At 46.3% G+C, this 20,762-nt stretch overlaps 4 protein-coding genes across 9 annotated transcripts; all 4 read left to right on the plus strand.

Moving 5' to 3' along the window:
• The first annotated feature begins 194 nt into the window (after positions 1–194).
• Positions 195–2,066, plus strand: LOC122620810 (UDP-glycosyltransferase UGT5-like). Its single transcript, XM_043798441.1, has 2 exons — positions 195–479; positions 546–2,066. The coding sequence occupies exons 1-2, from the start codon at positions 218–220 to the stop codon at positions 1,892–1,894; spliced, it is 1,611 nt and encodes a 536-aa protein (XP_043654376.1). The 5' UTR covers positions 195–217; the 3' UTR covers positions 1,895–2,066.
• Positions 2,067–4,075: 2,009 nt separating this feature from the next.
• Positions 4,076–12,610, plus strand: LOC122619466 (juvenile hormone esterase). 2 transcript variants are annotated; one of them, XM_043796435.1, is made up of 8 exons: positions 4,076–4,120; positions 6,367–6,544; positions 9,681–9,785; positions 10,299–10,435; positions 10,492–11,390; positions 11,453–11,622; positions 11,683–11,963; positions 12,026–12,610. In XM_043796435.1, exons 2-8 carry the CDS (start codon positions 6,392–6,394, stop codon positions 12,213–12,215), a joined length of 1,935 nt encoding a protein of 644 aa, XP_043652370.1. In that variant the 5' UTR covers positions 4,076–4,120; positions 6,367–6,391; the 3' UTR covers positions 12,216–12,610. The 2 variants fall into 2 exon arrangements, with proteins under 2 accessions (XP_043652370.1, XP_043652369.1); XM_043796434.1 differs by lacking the exons at positions 4,076–4,120; positions 6,367–6,544 and adding an exon at positions 7,930–8,439.
• A 1,181-nt stretch (positions 12,611–13,791) lies between these two features.
• On the plus strand, positions 13,792–15,336 carry LOC122620887 (serine/threonine-protein kinase GD17699). The gene has a single exon (XM_043798560.1). It carries the CDS (start codon positions 13,896–13,898, stop codon positions 15,114–15,116), a length of 1,221 nt encoding a protein of 406 aa, XP_043654495.1. The 5' UTR covers positions 13,792–13,895; the 3' UTR covers positions 15,117–15,336.
• Positions 15,337–15,897: 561 nt separating this feature from the next.
• Positions 15,898–20,395, plus strand: LOC122620886 (G protein-activated inward rectifier potassium channel 3). 5 transcript variants are annotated; one of them, XR_006326163.1, is made up of 6 exons: positions 15,900–16,222; positions 16,685–16,956; positions 18,867–19,141; positions 19,197–19,979; positions 20,032–20,150; positions 20,214–20,395. XR_006326163.1 is itself a non-coding variant. In XM_043798558.1 (5 exons), the coding sequence occupies exons 2-5, from the start codon at positions 16,685–16,687 to the stop codon at positions 20,309–20,311; spliced, it is 1,428 nt and encodes a 475-aa protein (XP_043654493.1). In that variant the 5' UTR covers positions 15,898–16,222; the 3' UTR covers positions 20,312–20,395. The 5 variants fall into 5 exon arrangements, 2 of the variants coding, with proteins under 2 accessions (XP_043654493.1, XP_043654494.1); XR_006326164.1 differs by having other exon boundaries at positions 15,904–16,222; positions 20,035–20,150; XM_043798558.1 differs by lacking the exon at positions 20,032–20,150 and having other exon boundaries at positions 15,898–16,222.
• The last annotated feature ends 367 nt before the right edge of the window (positions 20,396–20,762 follow it).

Below are 20,762 nucleotides of genomic sequence, written 5' to 3' on the forward strand. Positions count from 1 at the left end.
GATATTAAATTTCCAATCGTAAATGTTTGGTATGGCTAGTCCTCTATCTTTTGTTATCTATCAGTCAAGCAACTAATAACCGATAATAATTCACAAATATTTGCACTACCTGGATTCAAAACTTTTATGTTATCAGTAGAGGTGTCTATGGACAAATTAGATTAGATTGTGTTCATTTGCGGACCGAGCTCCGACATGAGCGGACTGAATTGTGAGAATGCGCCTCGAGTTTTCTTGGCTGGCTGTCGCACTCTGTCTGCTCCTGCAACAGGATGTGTACCAGGATTCGGTGCAGGCTGCCAGCATCCTCGGCATATTTTCCTACCACTTCAGCTCACATAGTTTGGTGCTGCGTCCATTGGCAAGGGCTCTAGTTAAACGGGGACACAATGTGACGTTGATCACACCAGTTGGAATGCCGGCGGATATCGAGGGAGTTCGACATATACGCGTTCCCAAGCTAAATCAACGCGTCCAGGGTGAGTAAAATTACAATTTTCCGTTTACTTCCCATTAATATTATTATTATTATTATTTTCATGAAGAAATGATCGAGTGTGACCAAATGATGGACTTCTTTGGCAGCAAATGGATAGCAGCCTGGATGGCAGTGACAATGCTCTACAATATGTCCTCAGATATTCTAAGCGACGAAGGAGTCCAACGGATGTTAAAGGACAGGAGTGAACGCTTTGACCTGGTTATGATGGAACCGTCTGCCCTGGAAGCGCTCTATGGCGTAGTGGAGTACTACAATGCCACCTTGATGGGCTTTTGCGGTGGTAATGTCAACTGGAGCACCGAGGAGGTCGCTGGAAATGTGGCGCCAAGCATCAATGATCCCATCTCCTCGCTGGGATATTCCCGAGGCAATTCGCTGCTGAGCAAAATCTACAACTGGGTGCATATCACAGAGGAAAAGTTGCTCACACACCTGATTGTCCGACCATCGCAACTGAGCATCTTTAAGAAGTTTTTCGGCTATTCGGAGCAGAAGTTTTACGACATGCGGGAGAGGTATTCGGTGATCTTGGTCAACAACCACTTCAGTATGGGCAGGGTGCGATCTAATGTACCGAACATCATAGAAGTCGGAGGACTGCATCTCAGCGAGCCATCGAAGCCTTGCGATGCGCAATTGCAGAGATTTATGGACGAGGCGGAGCACGGCGTTATCTACTTCTCGATGGGCCAGGAGATAATGGTGCAGTTTTTGCCCGAAAACGTGCAGCAAAACCTTATGAAAACTTTGGTACAATTCAAGCAGAGGGTCGTTTGGAAAACCGAACTCTATAATATGCCAAACAAGTCGGACAACATATATGTGATTGAACAGCCTCCACAGCGTGCGGTCCTGGCCCATCCCAATACTCGGCTTTTCATCACCAACGGCGGACTGCTAAGTGTAATGGAGGCTGTTTATAGTGGAGTGCCGATCCTGGGATTACCAGTGTTCTTCGATCAGTTTATTAATCTGCGGAATGTTAATCTGCGTGGCATGGCCGAGGTTCTGGACGCCAATGAGATGAGCTTGGATATACTGACTTCAACCGTTCGGGAGCTGCTGGAAAACCCCAAATATACCCTGAATGCCAAGAAAATGTCGCAATCCTTCAGGGACCGACCCATGAGTCCTTTGGACACAGCAGTTTGGTGGACGGAATACGCGCTGCGCAATGGCGATGCCTCACATATGCGTCTCAAGACGGAGGATGTTCCTCTCTACTACCAATGGGATTGGCTGCTCCTAATAATTCTACGGCTTGGTGTTGTTTTTGGATCTGTGATCTATTTGTTGCACAAGTTGTTCCAAAGGAGTCGTGCAAGCCGAAGGACACTTCAAGATAGAGGAACTGCTTTTCAGCAGCTTAGCTTGCTTGATCGTCCAAGATAGCAAACACAATAATGTTACTACAAGTATTGTTTTCTGTTTTCTGTTACTGCTGTTAACTATGTTAACTATGTTAACTAGCTACCTGTTAATATATAAGTTGATCTTAAAAGTGTGCTAGGAAAATTGTTTATTAACATAGACTTTATAGCATAAGTTCAGTTGGCACATAAAAACTGTGTGCACTACTTTGAATAAAATCCAAACATTGCAAATTGCAATTAGCGACTTTTTGTTTCTTACATTAATTCATTGAAATTGTTTTAAAGTGTAAAATATATATCCAAGAAATTGTAGTTTTATCTTTTCCAAAAATAATGAAATGAAACCACTACCTTAGTTTTGATTTTTAACTAAACAAATAACTGAGTATACATATATTGAGAAATTATATATTCGAAATAAAACATATGTTCCCAGGGTAAAATGCTTTTGTGTTTGTAATTGACTTCTGCTTTGTAATTGACTTTTTTAAAGATTCTCCACCTGGATTGAGGTGTTCTGAGCATAAAGAACTTATTGACGTCAGCACTGCAAAAACCTGTAGTTGTCCTTGATGAAGGGCTTCCTCCGAGAATCCACAGCAGATTCCGCCTTTCACCTGCGTCACTAACTGTAAATCCTCCCATCCCAGAAGCCAGACTTCCCGATCTGGTTTCTGCTGAATAGACCGCCACTTAAGATGTTGCCGCTGTAACTTTCGTAAGTCATGGTAACTGACGCTTTGCCAAATATTTGGGCCAAACAGCAACGACAAATGGTGACACAGTTTTGGGCCAGAACAACAGACACAACAGGCCGCTGACAGAATGCACAAAATATGAATTCATGAGCAGAATTGTATATTATGTGCTGGTATTCAATGTGTTTTTAATTTTCCATTTCGGGGTTTATTTGCACAGTGCGGCGGCATTCTTTTGTTTACGATCTGCGCTTGGCTAAATATTAAACCTGGCTGCAAAGCCACGGAGTGAGAACAAACGGCAACGAGGTCACCGAAAAGCAGCCTCCTCCGAGAACGATTAATCAGTGGAAGATTTCCCCGTTTAATTGTTCCGCTAATATAGCAACTAAACTGCTAACTTGACGCTTGAGTTGGGCAATCACTTAGTTAATTACACGGGCTTCGTGAAAAGTTCATTTCCATCCGGCATTAATTCCGTCTGGCATTAATTGTTAACGTTAACTTGAGTCGCCTTTACAGTTGTGAGTCCATTGCCATTGGCCGTTGGCCAGCTTATTTTCCACATCGAGATCGCTTTGCCTTGGCTTATTGTGCCACAGATTATTAGTTGCATCCTTGATCTCAAACGGTAAACGAGACTGGCCATCTCTAACCCCAGTGTCAACTGCTTTTCCGCCGTCCTAATAAACGAGTCCAATTTCACGTGCCCGCAGTTTTGTGGCTGCTACCTAAAGTGATCCGCCTTTTAGATATCTGCCTTTTGCAAAATGCCCAAAAAAGGGGGACGGGCTGACTGACACTAGGCTAGAATAAGTTTACTATGGGCAGACCACAGATTGGCAAAATTGAATTGGGTATATAATTTTGCATAATTATGCGTGAGCCGGCGTGACAGCGGTCCCGAAATAAGTATGGCCATAATTTAAGTCCACAGAAGCACAGCCATTCAAACAAACTGTTAGTCTGCTGTCCATCGCCTAAAAGCCAATTTATATATATATATAGCCGAGGGAATACCCTTTCGGTCATTAGTTTTATAGGCGGTTGTAACTGATAATTAGTTACTTGAAAGCAATTAATCATTTGGGGAAAAGTGCTTAGAAAGAAACAAAGGTGTTTTATTATTCATTGCTGTTATTACAAATTAATAGCCAGCTGAACAAATAAATTGAACAAAATGGGCAAAAGCCACTGATAAACTGAAGGACTTAAATCAAGGCATAGCTAATTTTTAAGTGTGCCATTTGGGTTTAAAATATAAGAAACATATTTACGTAAGAAAAGGCCGAAAATACAAGAAAATATTGTACTTATGGTGAGTCCAGAATAACGACGCTACAAGTTACGCCGCCAACTACGAATTCCGCTCATGTCGCATGGCCATTTCTACCACAGATCATCCAGACTCTTGGCCATGTTTTGCATGCCGCAGCTGGTTAAGGTATAAGGTATAAGCCGCAGCAATTTGACGCTTAAGCGCACCGCTGCACACTCGCAGCTTCAGTTGGTCGGCGACAGTCGAACGTGGAGCACGAAACATTCCGGTACGCGAAGAGTTTGAAATTGAAACTGAAACTTAAATCGAAACTGAAATCGAAAGAAGTCGAAACGAAACGAATCGAATCGAATTGTGTTGAATACAGCTGAATCGATGTGGCGGGCCAAAGACTCGGGCCACAAACTTGAACTTGCCCAACAACACACGTAGTCAATTACATGGTGCTGCAAATACAGTGTTTTAGTGCTCACAAATGGTGGTCAGCGTAATTCCGAGAATTAACCAAATATAATGCTGATTGCTGCCTATTAGGTTGACACATTTAGCCGAAAAATCTGTTGCAAATCGCGCACTGCACTCGCCGTCTTGTTGAGTCATTGAGCAGGGTTCAAGAAAGATATGTGTGTCAAATATTTGTCTGTTTGCCTGTTTGCCTGTTTGCTGGTGAAACATTTGCGAGGCAGCTTTTGTTAATGAAACCCCAGGCCCAAACAGATGTGTCAGCCAGCATAGGCAGATGCCTTTCGAATGCGCAGGGGCCTGGCGAATTGGAAAATAGTTTTGAATTAGTTCCGTTTTGGCCATTTGGCCACTTGGCCCCGGCTTGGCCCCGGCTACCATTTTTATATAATGGGTCAAGCGAAATTTACTGCTAAGCGGCGCACGCCAAAAGCCACTGGGCCATCATCGTTTTGGCCAAACTCTCGCTTTCTCACACCTCTCTCCCTCTCTCCCTCTCTCACTCTCTCTCTTTCTCTCTGTGTCTCTCGCTTTTGGCGCTTATCTCTTCATTTCTTTCAGTCATTGGCTTGGCTTAATTTTTTCATGTTATTTTCTCAGTCAATATTTACCTTTTTTGTTTTGCTCGCCGCTTACGTAAGGCGTCGCAAGCCCGTCTGGCCGGCTCCAGGCCAAGTCTGCATCACCACCTCCACCTCCATCTCCACCTCCATATCCAACTCCATCTCCAACTCCTTCTCGGCCTGAATCGCGATCCCAGTTGCAGTTGCAGCTCCCGATCAGCTGCTGTCACTGCGATTTTCCGACCCGTTTAACTGGCACTTTGTGTTGGCCCTCTTCGACTCTCTCTCTCTTACCGCGCTCGCCAGCTCTTCAATTGGCCTGGTCATTACAAAATAGCCACATTCTGCTATTGGAATAGTTGGCTTCGGCTCAATCGTGGCCTATTTGTATGCAGGCTTGCGCAAATTCCAAGTCCAATTTGCATATATATTTCTTGTAATCATAAGGCATCATTTCAATTCGCTGGATTTATGGCCAAGAGAAAAGCGCACAGCTGATCGGCAACTGCCTCTCTTTTTGGCCACTCTGCATCTCCAGCTGGTCGGACAACTTTCAAGGAAAGTGCAAGTGTTGCCATGGCATTGTGGCAACTGCAAGTGGTCGTGGCTTTTGTAAAAGGAGGAAGTGGCTCTGGGTTACTGGTTTGCTGGTTCGCTGGGGGCGTGTGCATTGGCAACATTGGTAGTTACTCGTACATATGCATTTGTGTTATGGCCCAGTTTAACGAAACGGTTAAGGAAGCGGAACAATAATTAACACCCCTACTAGCTAGAGCAAAAGGTTTCCATTTTCGGTTGATTAGCAGATTTATGAATACCACGAATGAAGTTCGTTAGCTTCTTCGAGACCTTCTCGCCCTGATTTCCGGTCTTGCCATTCAATTAGTCCATTGTCATTGGCTCTGTGTCTATATCTTAATGTGAAAAATATATTAAATAAATGTATACGCATACACGCCATAGTGTGGAATAAACCAACAGCGATATGAATTCCTAATTAATCATACGCCCTGTGAGCATGCAAAATATTTAGTGACCTCTCGTAGGGAAAAAATACGACGGCAGTAAAAACAACAGCAGCAAAACAAAATTGAATAATGTCTGTATTAGCTCAAGACAAGCACTGTGAACAAATTCGAAAATAATCGCAAGCAATTTAAATTGAGACCACCACCAACTCACCGGCGGTGGAAAAACTGAAAACTGAGCCAAGTTAGTGGCTCGGCTCACAGCCAAGTTGAGTGGAGCCGGAGTCAAGCGCAAGAGCGTCTAAAAGCCAAGCGAAGCCAAGCCAAGCCAAGTCGAGCTGTTGACATTCGCGTCTTTGTCTTGGCCCTGACCAAGAAGTTGGCTCAGAAGCGTTGCGCACTTCGATTCGATATTCGGTTCGGTTCGTTTTCGTTTTCGGCTTGGGCATTGACGTTTGGCAAACACACTTGGCCACAACACGGGCCATCGACTAATGCATTATTCCAATTTGTTTACCCAGACCCCAGACAAAAGGCAAACGCACAATGACAACCGCTGGACTTCGACCGCTTCTGAGCCTTCTGCTCCTTGGACTGGGCGTGATACTCTTCTGCGATGTCAGCTCCTCGATTGCCATAGCCCCGTCCACATTTGGCACGGCAATCGCACGTGCCGGGAAGATATCCAACCAGCTAAAGGTGAGTTCAAGAACCCGTATTCCTAGCCACATACATATGTATATAGTGGTGCGATCTAAGAACAGCTTGTATAAATTAAGCAGAGACAAAAGAATCTTTACAAAGCGTGCCAGTTGTGGCCATTTCGGCTGACTCGGCCAGTTGTGTGACTTTGACATCGTGTTGCAAAAAGTAATTCAACACCCGCGAAGACGTCGCTTTATGGCCAAGTGTTTTGGCCAACTTGTGTGGCTGCCGGTCACTGCATTTACATGTGCCTGTTAATGGGCTTTATGGCTCACCACCACAGCAAATAAGCCTGGTCAATTGCAAATGCCTCGCGGTTCTATTGTTTTACGAAGTTAAGTGGCGGGAAGTGAAGCGCGTGAAAAATACTCTTTGGCACCTGCTAATTAGGCAGCCAGTGGCCCAAAACAAGTGGGGGCTTCGAATAATATAATAGTTGGCCTTCTGAGGCAGCCGCACTGAAAACGAATCTCTCCGGCAATGCAATTAATTCATTAGCCATGCAGCGCATGACATTTGGAATGCAGCCACTTGGCAAGCGAATTACTTACTGAACTTTGCTGCAACACAATGCCCTTTTTGAAAAGCAGAAATATGAGCACTGAAATGATAACCATTATATTCAACTATTTATGCCCATCATGAGGCCATAGCTGATTAATTAGGCAATTAAGCCGGAGATACATTTCCGTTTGCCGGTCGGTCGGTCGGATAACATTGACTGATAAAAGACCAACATCAACGACAAGCCGGTCCAACTGAAAAAAAAAAGAATGCACGAACGAACAATGTACCCGAAATGTACCTATGTACACTAGGCCATTGCGTGCCTTACATAACCCGGCCATAAAAACAATGATTACAAGCACTAAAAAGTAGACAAAACAAACGAAAAAATGTATTTAAAACACCGAACAGCCGACGGACAGACAGTAACAAGTGCAGCACTAACAAGATGGCAGAAATTCGATGCTGTTGCATATTCGATCAGGGGATACCCAGTAAAATAAAATAAGTAAAATAAATAAATCCAAAACCTCTAGTTGGGTCAAACTTAAATTGCCCTGCAAAGCTGATTCAAATGTTACTAAAGTGTTATAAACTATTAAAATGAAATGTATTCAGCAATGTAAACAAATTATACCAGCATCTGATGCATCCAGCCCTGGCATACCCAAAGTTTTCCCAATTTCCACGGTACTTTTAATGACTGCCATAGCGAGGCGAAAATTCGAGGAAAATCGAGGAGCAAGTGGAATTTAATTCAAAAGGCTTCAGACGCTCGAAAGCGCAACAGTTGCTGTCGGAAGAGCAAAGAGCCAAGTGTCGATCCCGTGCGGCAGACTTTTTGCGGTGACTGTTCGTTTGTCGTGTGTCACTCCTGCGGTGCGAGTTCAATAAATCAAAGTTTACGGCTCCGCGTACCACTGCACTTGTCGGAACGAAGCTGCATCGAATTTGTGCGGTTGTCTGGCGGTTGCATAAAACAAAAGAGCCGAGTCCGCTGCCTTTTCACCCTTCCCCACCGCCTTCTTTTCGTCATGCCCTGTCCCCGGAATTGGCAACGTGGAGCGGCGATCGCGGCAATTGCGGCTCTTTCGCTGGCCATCGGTCTAATTGTCTTGGCAATTTGTGTGCAGCGACCGAACGAATCCGGCCATCGAATCATAGTCACCGAGCAGCGAAAGTCATCCGCGGAGGAGACGCAGGAGGAGATGCAGGAGGGTTTCGATTCGCATGGCGGTGATTTGCAAGATTTGCGAGGCAGAGCAAGAGCATTTTTTTTGATCGCCACTACAACAATGTCGCCGGAAAATGCGACAAAAAGCGCCAATGCTTCCGGGTCACTGGATGTGCGGCAAATGGCCCACATGAGCAGTTCTACCACGGTTCGTATTGAACATTCAGTTCTTATGCAACATGGCTGCATCGCTGGCTTTCTATCTGCATTTCATTTCATTTCGCATTTATTTTTGGCTTTCGAGCGTGTTAGCGTGAAAGCGGCACCCATTGCATAATGTTTGCATTGTAAGCGGCGAAAATATTATTATGCGAGATTCGCAATGCAATCCAGAGATGTTGTTACTGCCTGTCTCTGCTTGTCCGGCTCTCACTCATTTGCATATTAGAGCAGCTGAAGCCGAATCAAAACCATAAGATTGATCGGCAGACTTTAATTATTTTCCCAGCACTCTCAAAAAGCGCTTTATGCGTTGAACAATGACCCACTTCTTAAGCGCCTTTTAAGCCAAAGTGTGTTTGCCTATCGAACACACAAGCCAACGAGCGCATTAAACAGTTATAATTAAAGCCAACTTCGATCGGATCTCGGATAGGAAACTGTTATAAACCAGCTACACCCACATTAGCATAGCCCCCAGACCACACACACAAAAATGCCCAAAAAATAAAAATCAACAAATCGATTTCCAAATACCTTGCTGGCAATTGTACGACGTATCGTGTCGTGCGACGTATATGCACCAAGTTAGGGTATGTGGCGCAGGTAATTAGCATAACAACAGTGTTAGAGGTGAACTTGAATCTCGGTGCTCCACAGCCACCAACTGACGCCCAATTGTGCCATGAATCACAGCCAAATATGAGCCCATTTCAGCCCGAGACACACGCCCATTTCAGCCTGGGAACCAGCGAGATTGGCGTTTCCTCCGGCAGCACGTGACTCCAGTTGTTGGTGTTGGCCACGTTAATACCGCTGCCTAATTGCCGCAAGCCGAGCACTTGAGTTATGCAAATGGCATTTCAATTAAGCGACGCAGTCGGTGAAGGTTGCCCGCGGACAGTTAACGCCGCTTTACAAATCGGACAGCCCCAAAAAATTGTCATCGAGCCCGATGAACTTGGACTGGGCCAGAGCTTTTGCATGTTTCCCAAATTGCTGTCAACTGCACGGCAAAAAAGATAATTGTCATCGGCAAAAAACATGGAACTCACAGTTCGTATCACAAACAAGTGTTTAATGATATTAGGCTCTTAACTTGGTGTTCAATCAACAACTTCCCTCTGTAGTTTTTTTTACATGGGGCTACTGTTGTTTTTCCCCTATTAAGTACTTGTAATAGTTTTTGTTTTAGTGCACAGTAAAACTGTTTGGAATTTGCAATTGCAGGAGACGACGGCCTGGAAGACCCTGACATCGCATCCGAACTCGCTTGTCCAACTGCTGCCATCGAGGGCCATGCGAGTGGTCCAGGAGGTGGTAAGATCTCTGCGGGTGAGTCTCTTGCGGCCTTGCACCATGGCCCCTAGCCAAATGCCAAGCGTTTATAGCCTCTTTGGATGGCCGAATTGTAAAGTGGTGGTGACCAATCAATTTTCAACTTGGACGTGAACATGGACAGGTGGTCAAACATGGATGCAGCTGCAGCTTTGGGGCTGAGGTCGAGTGAATAGCAAAGAAAGAGGCTGGCATATGCACACACCCCCTAGATGGCCAGTGAGTCAAGAACTTGGCAGCTGACTGGAGGCGGAAAACTGGCTTTTTGGAAATTGACCGAGGCGGTTGCGCAACTTTGGCCGAGCACATGGCATACTTCTTTGCGCCGGTTCTATGCGCGTTCGCACTTCGATGCAAATTGGTTGCGCAACTCAGATTTTTTGCATTCGCAAGTGGCAGCCAAATTCGTGGGCCTTGAAGTTGATTTCTTCAGTTGAAGCTGAATTTTACAACTGAACTCATCACAAGTGCTATACATAGACTAACATTGTTTGCTCAAATCATTCGCAGAAAGAGCGTGAGATTGTGGCCACCACCTCGTTGGGCAAAGTCAGAGGTCGCTATCAGAAGTATCGATCTGGAGAACGTGGAGGCTACTACAGTTTCAAAGGAATGCGATATGGAGCACCGCCCACAGGAGCAAGAAGGTAGGTATCGAACTCAAGACAAGCAAGCTGGAAACTAACTAGAGCTTTCATTCAAGATTCCGTGCTGCGGAGCCGGAGAAACCGTGGTCCGGCATCCGTGATGCTTCGCGGGAAGGTCAGAGCTGTCCGCACAAGAACATGATCCTGGACACGTTCAAGGGAGACGAGGATTGCCTGTTCGTCAATGTGTTCACCACCCAAATGCCCAAGGATGAGGAGTCCGCAGAGCAGCCAAAGCTTCCTGTCATGGTTTGGCTGCATGGAGGCGGCTTCTCCTTTGGCTCCGGCAACTCCTTCCTCTACGGACCGGACTACCTAGTGGCTGAGGACATAGTCCTGGTCACCCTGAACTACCGATTGGGTCCACTGGGCTTCCTTACCGCGGGACCCGATGCGCCCGGCAACCAGGGCCTCAAGGATCAGGTGCTGGCGCTGAAGTGGGTGCGGGATAACATAGCCGCCTTCGGAGGAGATCCCAGTCAGGTGACCATTTTCGGAGAGTCAGCTGGAGCTTCGTCCGTCCAGTTGCTTCTGCTGTCTCCACAGGCCAAGGGGCTCTTCCACCGAGCGATTTCCCAAAGTGGATCGGCCCTGAATCCCTGGTCCATGTCCGCCAGTTCGAGCCAGCGCGCCGCTCGTCTGGCTGCCAATTTGGGCTACGTGGGTGCCAATAAGACGGAGGACATTATCGACTTCCTACGACGGGTGCCAGCCATGAAGTTGGTTGAAGCTGCGCCCACCACCATCACGGCAGAGGATCAGCGGAATAACATTGGCTTGCCATTTGTGCCCGTGGTGGAGGGATACTGGAATCAGGACTCCCAGGAGGAACTGTTCTACGAGGAGCCCTTCCTCACTCAGCACCCAAGCGACATGTATCACTCGCAGAACTTTAACAGCGATGTGGCCTATATGACGGGTTACAATACGCACGAGGCCATGCTGTTCATCAGAAGTAAGATCAATTGTAAGCACTTGTAGAGGAACAATTTAATGAGTTTCAAATATTTTACCCAGGACTTCGCAAGAATCCCCAGTTGCTGAGCATCATTGAGAACGACTTTGGCCGCCTGGTTCCGCAGGATTTGAATGTGACACAATCTCATGATCGCGTGACCCGCGAGATAAGATCCTTCTACCTGGGAAGCAAGCATGTGGGCATTGAATCGGTGGACGAGATGATTGCGGTAAGTCTGAAATGCCAAGTACAAGACCTTAGATAATATTTAACTTTCTTTCCTTGACAGCTCCTCACGGATCTCATGTTCCTCCAGGGCATCCGTCGCACGGCGCGGAATCACGCCAAGTTCGGCAACGCACCTGTCTACATGTACCGCTTCTCCTTCGACGGATCCCTGGGGCTCTACAAACGGATGCTGGGTATCCCACGACCTGGGGTTTGCCACGGCGATGAGCTGGGTTATCTGTTCAAGTTCGGCTTCTTCAACTTGAGCTTGGATCCCAAGTCGATGGAGGTGCAGGTCAAGAATCGAATGGTGCGCATGTGGACGAATTTCGCCAAATATGGGTGAGTAGTCAGGATGAAAGAAAACGTTCTATAGATATAAATATAACCAATGCGAATTACAGCTCCCCTACGCCGGATACCGAGGATCCTGTGCTGACCACCAAGTGGGCGCCCATCGATCCCACCAATGTGATGAACAGTCTCAACTACATGGACATCTCAGCCAATCTGGCGATGAAAACCAATCCCGAGCCGGAGCGCCAGAGATTCTGGGATGAGATGTATCAGCATTACAATGGCGCTGCCATGTAAAAGGACATCAAAATACCCTCTCAAAACCACACACTCCACACACCACACACTCACCATCACACAAACACACACACACTGTAATTTCGTATTGCCATTTTGTGAAAGATCGCACGAAACCCAGAATATTTAAATGCAAAATTCATTGTACAATTTTCGTAGTTCGTAGAAAGTGTTAGTTATATTTTTAGCTATATTATTAGCAACTAGTTTGTAAGTGTTCCAGCATTTATCCACACAACACACCTATTCACTTTCACATAACCCAACGTCGAGATGCCTTTCCTTACTACACGTGTATCCACAATAACCAGGTGTAAATAGTCAGAGTCTATCTAATGCGTAATGCAAACGTCTAAACGTACGATGTTATTGTAAATTAAACATATTTTATTTTAGCCCTTGTCTTTGAATTTGTTGTAAGGTTTATTTCAATTTGGGGGGAGTAGCATTTTCAAAAAGCTGTGGTCCTCTCTTTAAATGTTAGCAATTTGAATTCGATGTGCTCGACTGTCAGATACCCATTACTCAGCTAGTAGTGGTGCCAGGGAGAAAAATTAACACTTTTGGGCGGTTTGTGGGCGTGTTAATAGGTGTGGCAATCTCCTGCAACAAACTGGCTATTTCCATAAGCTGAAATCTCGTATTAATCATTTTTCTTAACAATAACTTATTTAAAATGTAACTTACATTCCTTGTACATGTAAAAAACAAAAATTTAAGAAAAAGGTTTGTGTACAATCGTGTGAAACGACGAGTTAGCCAATACAAGAACCTATGCCATTCTACACATGTTTTCATGTTCATTTTACACACGTGTAAATATGTGTAAAGATTCCTTGGAAATCAGGATAACAATGACCGACTTCCTTAGCAATCAGGATGGAAATGCTAAAAAAAAAGGCAAGTACCGCGAAAGTAAGTGATGTGAGATTATTTTCGGGGAGTGCCCCAAATAAAACTGGAGTGACTTGTCCAAGAAAGTTACATAAAAATTTCATGACCTGCCTCCTTCAAATCACCCAATGAAATATTCATATTTCTATATATGCCATGAGAAGCACAATGCTGTGGTTAGCTCAAACGTGATCCAAATAAAAACCATTGGCCTGGCGTTCAACTTAATTTTTCGCCTCATTTTAGCAATAAATATACAGATTTCTCAGCAGGTGGTTAATTAAGAAAGTCAACCGAATCGATTTGTTGACCATTACAGAAATAGCCGTTGCGTGAATTTCAAAACCACTTACACCCCAGGATCCCCATGTGGTAATCTGATGGACTACAAATTTGCACTTGACGCGCTTTAAGTGGCCGCCAACGGATTATCAAGGGGGCAGCTGCGAGTTCATCCATGTGTACGATATATCGGGGGTCGCACACACACTGGGCGACAAAGCTGATTATTCAATTATACCAGCGGCTTTGGCGCTCTTCATTCGCGTCCAGTCGCTGCCATTCACAATTTAGTGGATCGTAAATTATTCTGGGGCAGGGAATTGCGGAAGAGCATTGAGCGAAAAACGCCTGTTTCTACCGCATGGAAACCGAGATGGCCAGGCAATCGCTTTTGAAAACTAGGAAAGCTAGGTGACACAGCACAAGTTAAGAATTTTCTAAGAAACTCACACTTTTTTTTTTGTATATTTGATATATTTTGAAGATCTTCTCTTTTCGCGTGTTATGTCGGACCAATCCAATGGTTTCGACTCCAGGCTGCTATGTCCACCACTCCACCAGAAAGCGCTGCGGGTGTGCTTCCTGCGGAACGGAGATAGGCACTTTAAGGGCGTTAATATGGTCATCTCCCGAGCCTACTTCAAGGACCTGCAGGCGCTGCTGCAAGGAGTCACCGAGTCCCTAGAGCGCCACGTGGTTCTGCGATCAGCAATCGAGCATTTCTGCCGCACCGACGGATCGCCTCTAACATCACTGAGTGATTTCCGCGAAACCGACATTGTGATTTGCTGCTGTAAGAACGAAGAGTTGGTTTGGGTCAAGTACAGCGTCAACAAGGACTTCCAAGGAATGGTGGCTTCTTGTAAACGTTGGCGCCAACGTCGCTTGAAGAGCATGATGCCCTACGACCTGCCCGAGGCCATACAGCTTTACATCGAGAGTCTGGAGCCGGTGGTGCGAAACACAAGTACGCTGATATATCGCGGACAATCCAGGGTCAGCAGGACCAAGTGCATCGTCAAGATGGTGGACAAGCAGGGCAAGAGCTGCGACTGCGGAGGTACCTATATGGAGGCGGAGGTGCTGCGGCAGCTGCAATCGCATCCACACATCATTGAACTGATGTACACGGTAGAGGAGGAGCGCTACATGTACATGGTGCTGGAGCACCTGGACTGTGACATGCAGCAGGTGATGCAGGAGCTCGGTATCCTGGCGGAGCAGAGTGCCAGATCGGTGATGAGATGCGCGGTAGCGGCACTGGCGCATATGCACCAGCTCCAGGTGATTCATCGGGACATCAAGCCGGAGAATCTGCGGGTCTGCTTCACCTCCGGCGCGTGGAACTTCGAAATGGTCAAAGTGGCGGACTTTGGCTTGGCCACTTACTATCGTGGCAGCGAGTTGTACACCTGCTGCGGCACTCCAGGCTACATGGCACCCGAGATGATGGCCATGTCGGGCTACGGTCACCAGGTGGACGCCTGGTCGCTGGGAGTTACTCTGTTCTACATGCTCTGCGGTCAGAGGCCCTTTGCCAGCGCTAGCCAAGATGCGCGTGAGATCTATGCTGCGATCATGAGTGGTGGGCCCAGCTATCCGAAGGACATGGAAGGAGTCCTGAGTCCAGAGGCCAGCCAGCTGATCGACGGACTGCTAGTGAGCAATCCCAACTATCGTTCCACCATCGCTGAGCTCGGACAGCATCCGTTCCTGGCCCTATAGCGCTGTTACCAAATTTTGCGTATTGGATTGTTTAGATTTGATAAAGATGGATAAATTTGAATAGGTTCAGGTTAGGCCCAGCACAATAGCCGAAGATTTATGGTGGCAGTGAACGGTTTTAATTGGCTTAATGCCGTCAAAATTAACTACGCATGACCCAACCGATGACTGCACAGCGATACTTGTATGGACACATATATATTTGTTATTAACGTCACAATTTATTTATTATTTGTGTTTGCACAATGCAGCCAAAATGCGCGTGAGTCGACGGTAAACACCGTGATATTACGTATACGACACCTTGTACTCGAATCCGAGCCAAGATACAAACGAGGGCCATTGTTTGCGCCGTCTATTTAAATAGGGAGATGCAGCGACAGTCTCGGTATCTGATAAATCAGAACTTTCCGGACCAACCTATCGATATTGCGACACCTCACACGGCGGCCCATGGAATATTAAGCACCCCTTCCTCGTCGAGGGCTCAAGGTCGCCTACATTGAGAAGTGTCTCTGCCTTCTGCCTACTGCTTTCTGATTTCGTTGATAAGATGAGCTTATCGCGCTTATCTTCCGCTTCGCTTTCAATTTACGAATCATTTCAATTGAACTTTTTCCGCGCCGCAGCCACAAGTTGTATCTTTCGCTGAAACAGTATCTGTATCTGTGAGAGCATCGTCGATGTGCAGTGTGTAATTTTCTCTCTTCCTGAACATGTGTGTGTGTGTGTGTGTCACTTACAGCTCGGCGCTTTCTGTTCGCAAGTTTTGTTTAGTTGGAAAAATGTTCTTTCAGTCGGCCGTCATTTAATCCATTGGTCGGACTTGCGGATCCGCAGATCGGTATATCCGTAGATTCGCTGTGACAGTCGCTCTGTGGCTGCGGCTTCGAGTGCCCTCTGATCTCCAGACCTCAGATCATCTCATTTCTGGAACGACACGCGTCGGGAAAACAGAACGAAAAGGAGCTCGTGAAACTATAGCTATTATTATTTCGCAAGATGCCATCTTAAAGTGCCAGAAGTGTGTTTAGGCTCTTTTGCCAAACAATGGCCATCTAACAAAAACTCGATTAAAAGGTGTCAATCAATTTCATATTTAAAAGGTGATAAAACTGCTTAAGCCAAACGTGCTTATGTTCAACAACTACTGTTCGACTCACAAATGCTTGCCTCGGATCTTGTGAAAAGTGCAAAAGGTGCGAAAATCTAAACATGCTGCGGAAGAGCTTTAAATTTCAGTAGCTCAAGTCTGGATTTTATGCAGCTGCCTATAAAAATCGTTTTACAATGTGGCGAATATTTGCTATTTATATGGTTGAATAATGTGGCAAATGTTTGCTTGTTATTCCATAAATAAAATAAACTGATAAAGTATATGGCTGTATACTTTGCCAGCGGACCACAAAAATCAGTGTGAATCAGCTGACGACGTTGGCAAAAAACCAAAAAAAAAAGAAGATAGATTCTCGCACCTGGGTTGCACTTATCACAAGTTTCTGTTTGCCCACACGACGCCAAGGGAATTAATTGAAAAGGCAACTCCTTCACCTCAACCTCCCCCACAGATGCGTTTCAATTTCTCCACCCACTCGGCGGCGCCCACCTCCACGGCCCCAGCAACAACAACGCAGGCAAAGGGAACAAATGGAGCTAATGGAGCTATTGGCGAACAGGCCACCCAACCGCTGAAGAAGGCCATCGAAGCGGATCCCGATTCGCTGGACAGTGTGATCAGCAATCCGCACTCCTATCCCATCACCATTGTGCCGAACAGGCCCACCAGCTACTACGGCCTATCGCAAAATGGCAAGCCCTTCCCCCGCCAACCGAGCTGCAGGTGAGTGGTTTCCTAAGCTATTCCCTAAGCTGTTTTCCCGGCCTAAGTGATTGGGTCAATACGTTAGTACGATTAGTTAGAGCTGCTCTAATTGCTTGGCCAAATTCAGACCACTTTAGCGTTGGCCTGGTCGAAATCGTTTGGCGTGGAGCTTTAGTTTAGTTCAGCAACGCGAAGTTAGAACGTCTAAGAGAGATGCAGGTGCCGCTCAGCGATGTCCAGGTCCTGCAGGATCCCGCCGATGCGGAAACCCTTGTCGGCGGCGACAAGGAGGAGACCTTCGCCCACATGAAGGAGTGGAAGCGCCAGTACATGCGCGGCATCTCGCACACGCCCTCGCAGGCGGGAGTCTACTACGAGGCCTTGAAGGGATCCAGCCACTCGCTGGCCAAAGGGTGCGCAAGTTTCTGATTTCCATCACTAGATTCAAAAGGAAAATGATCCTAATTACAGATATTTGTTAATATTGTAGGAAGTAGAAGCAAATTAGGTAAAAAAGACAATGCTCGTAAACTAAAAACTCTCCTGAATAACGCTTTAAAATCTTAATTAGAAGTTTGATTTCCTTTAAACGTTCTTTCACTTCCTACGACAAGCCGGATTTGTTTTTCGATTTACGAACTCTACTTGCGAAAGTATAAATAGTATAAATAGGAGCTTCGGGCAACAATTACCCAATTACTCAGAGTTCCGCCGGCTTTCCGTCCAGTAATTAGCTCGTCAAGGGGCCTGACATTCAACTTGAACTTGCCGACAACTCGACTTCCATCATCGCAGTGCGTCCGTGTCACGTTGTCGCATCTTTTGGGCTTTTTGTTTAGCTGATTAGCAGAGTGCCGCTCGCAGTTTGCGGTTGTAATTTATATGGCTACGCCCACGGTTCTAGTTTGCTTTCCTGCCCGCAGATTGCAGTGCAAATGATTTAGAGGCGCTCCACGAATGCGATTCATGCGAATGCCGGGTGTACTGTCTTTTGTGCCTTCTCCCAATCTTGACGGCATCTTGTTCTCACACTTGTCACCTGCTAAACGGTTGGCCCAACGACTTCCCATCGGATGTAGCTTCCCTTTGCCCAGACACTCTCCTCACCGTTTAGCTATTTCGATTTTATTTCACTTATTTGTTTATTGCGTGGGCCGCTCAAAAGTGTAATTAATTAATGCCGACATTCTACAAAGCGATGCTACAACAAATGATTCATCTGGCACAAATTTAGCCAGCTGAGCTCTAAATTTGATTAGCCGGCATTAATGCAATCGGCACAATGCCAATTAATCGACTTGTGCGAGTGTCAATGTGGGGTTAAGGTAATTGCCATCCGAGAAATGCGGGTTCACGTGGGTGCTGCAATCGACCTGCCCTCTGGAAATGCATTGCTGTGACAGGCAGGGGTAATAAATCAAACAATTTGTGGGAGAGCTGTAATTAAGTGTTATAAGAGTGGATGGGTCCAGATTGGCCTGAATCGTGAATGCGATCTGAATCTGTCCGATTTGTCCGCCTTGCGACATTGGCATTCGCGGCTGTGTTAATTAGATGCACTTCTCGTGCTCGCGTGTCCAGTCCAAAAACAGTCGAGTGCAAAAGCGCACACTTAATTTGCGCAAATTAAAAAACACGATGTCGAGACATCCAATTTCATCTGACACTTGCATAAATCATAGAAATCATATTCATTGCCATTTGTAATGGGAAAGATGCATAAGGATTTCTGAACAAATGAGGGTTACAGGAATTCGACAGATATAAACTAAGAAAAGCAGTTTACAATATGCTTATTAAATTCTATCTACAATTCTGGCCTGTTAATCCTAAACGGATGCTGACGCTACTTCGAACACAAATGAGATTGATAATACATTGCACACTTTTAGGCTTCATGTATAAATACTGTGATTTTCTGTTCGCAGATCTCGCAACTTCCGGCCTGGCAGCATGAGACGCGTTCGCCGACGAGCGGTCTTCAAGAACGGTGACTGCAATGTGGTGCAGAAGCACCTGCAAAGACGCCGGGTGCGATTCCTGCAGGACATGTACACCACCATGGTGGATTGGCAGTGGCGCTGGACTCTCTTGGCCTTCGCACTCAGCTTCATCCTGTCGTGGCTCTTCTTCGCGCTCATCTGGTGGCTGATTATCTACACACACGGAGACTTGGAGGAGCCTCACCTGCCAGACAACCAAGGTTTGTTTGCTTAATATAATTAACTCAATGGTTACATACAAATTGTATCTTTTAGAGGAATCTGGTTGGGCGCCTTGTGTTTCGGCCATCGATGGCTTCACTTCCTGCTTCCTGTTCTCCATTGAAACGCAGCACACCATTGGCTACGGAGTGCGCACCACCTCGCCCGAGTGTCCAGAGGCCATCTTTATGATGTGCTTCCAGTCCATCTACGGCGTGATGTCCTCAGCATTTATGGCCGGCATTGTGTTTGCCAAAATGACGAGGGCCAAGCAGCGGGCACAGACTTTGTTGTTCTCCAAACACGCCGTAATTTGCCAGCGGGATGGCACCCTGTCGCTGATGTTCCGCGTGGGTGATATGCGAAAGTCCCACATCATTGGAGCCGGAGTGAGGGCTCAGTTGATAAGGACGAAGAGCACCAAGGAGGGTGAGGTGATGACGCAGTACTTCACAGAACTGGAGATCGGTACCGATGACTCCGGCTCCGATTTGTTCTTCATCTGGCCCATGGTCATCGAGCACAAGATCGACGAGAACTCACCGCTTTATAATCTCAATGCCACTGACATGCTGCAGGATAAGTTTGAGATCGTGGTGATACTGGAGGGCACCGTGGAGTCCACTGGACAGAGCACCCAAGCCAGATCCAGCTACATAAACACTGAGATCCTCTGGGGCCACCGTTTCGATCCGGTGGTGCTGTACAACAAGGACCTGCAGGCCTATGAAATCGACTATGGTCGATTTAACGAAACCACCCAGGTGGACACGCCGTTGTGCAGTGCACGGGAACTGAACGAGATCTACAAAATCCAGGAGGGATTCCGCACACCAGGTAAGAGAAGATTGAGCTTCCATCGTTATGATTTCCATTGTGATTTGTCCAGCAGAAACCACCTTTACCATGCGTCAACTGTCCCACAATCATTCGGATCAGGCCTCCTAGGCGCCGATTCCAGTGTTTCGTCCCTTGTGTTGCTATAGTTTGTAATCGTGTTTGTCCCATGTGAGTTGAATGCCTCACCGCCTGCAAAGTGACCCATAATATTTTGAGATTTCGTTATTACAGCTTCCCCCTCGATCCAATCGAGGTGCTCCTGCAGTTCCGGCTATCAGACACCTGGAAGACAGAGCCGCCTGCGCTGGCAGCACTCGGTGCCCTTGTAGTGAGTGCTCCTCGACTATCCACGCACTTAAATGTACGAGTTACCCTACGAAAATAAGTTAATAAACGCTTTAGTCCAGAGTCTACACCCAAATTGCATGTCCCTGGGCTTGGGCTGTGCATACAAATGACACATAATTGCCCCGCTCGCTGCCAGGTAGCAGTTGCGCTGGGGACCAACCCACTCATTAGGCATCATTAATAACTCGGGCATATCAATGCAAGAGGTGCCAAAAAAAGCGCCCAACACAATCATACAATTTCACACAAACACAAACACACAACACAACACTCGCTGGGCGAAACAAGTTCGTTGCTGCAGTCTTTTGTTCGTGGGCGACCCCGAAAGTGGACTAGGGTGAGTATGGCACATCGAGGGTATCGTGGTATCGTAGTGCGGGGCCATGGCGCTTGCGATAAACATACATATCCTTTTAATTGAAATTGAATCAA

Source organism: Drosophila teissieri, chromosome 3R, assembly GCF_016746235.2.
Source record: "Drosophila teissieri strain GT53w chromosome 3R, Prin_Dtei_1.1, whole genome shotgun sequence".
NCBI lineage: Eukaryota > Metazoa > Arthropoda > Insecta > Diptera > Drosophilidae > Drosophila > Drosophila teissieri.

Coding starts and splice junctions, on each gene's coding strand:
- LOC122620886 (XM_043798558.1), top strand. CDS start 16,685: ATGCGTTTCAATTTCTCCACCCACTCGGCGGCGCCCACCTCCACGGCC. Junction 19,142..19,196: donor TCACCTGCCAGACAACCAAG/GTTTGTTTGCTT, acceptor TGTATCTTTTAG/AGGAATCTGGTTGGGCGCCT. Junction 19,980..20,213: donor GGAGGGATTCCGCACACCAG/GTAAGAGAAGAT, acceptor TCGTTATTACAG/CTTCCCCCTCGATCCAATCG.
- LOC122620810 (XM_043798441.1), top strand. CDS start 218: ATGCGCCTCGAGTTTTCTTGGCTGGCTGTCGCACTCTGTCTGCTCCTG. Junction 480..545: donor GCTAAATCAACGCGTCCAGG/GTGAGTAAAATT, acceptor ATTTTCATGAAG/AAATGATCGAGTGTGACCAA.
- LOC122619466 (XM_043796434.1), top strand. CDS start 8,092: ATGCCCTGTCCCCGGAATTGGCAACGTGGAGCGGCGATCGCGGCAATT. Junction 8,440..9,680: donor ACATGAGCAGTTCTACCACG/GTTCGTATTGAA, acceptor TTGCAATTGCAG/GAGACGACGGCCTGGAAGAC. Junction 10,436..10,491: donor CCGCCCACAGGAGCAAGAAG/GTAGGTATCGAA, acceptor CTTTCATTCAAG/ATTCCGTGCTGCGGAGCCGG.
- LOC122620887 (XM_043798560.1), top strand. CDS start 13,896: ATGTCGGACCAATCCAATGGTTTCGACTCCAGGCTGCTATGTCCACCA.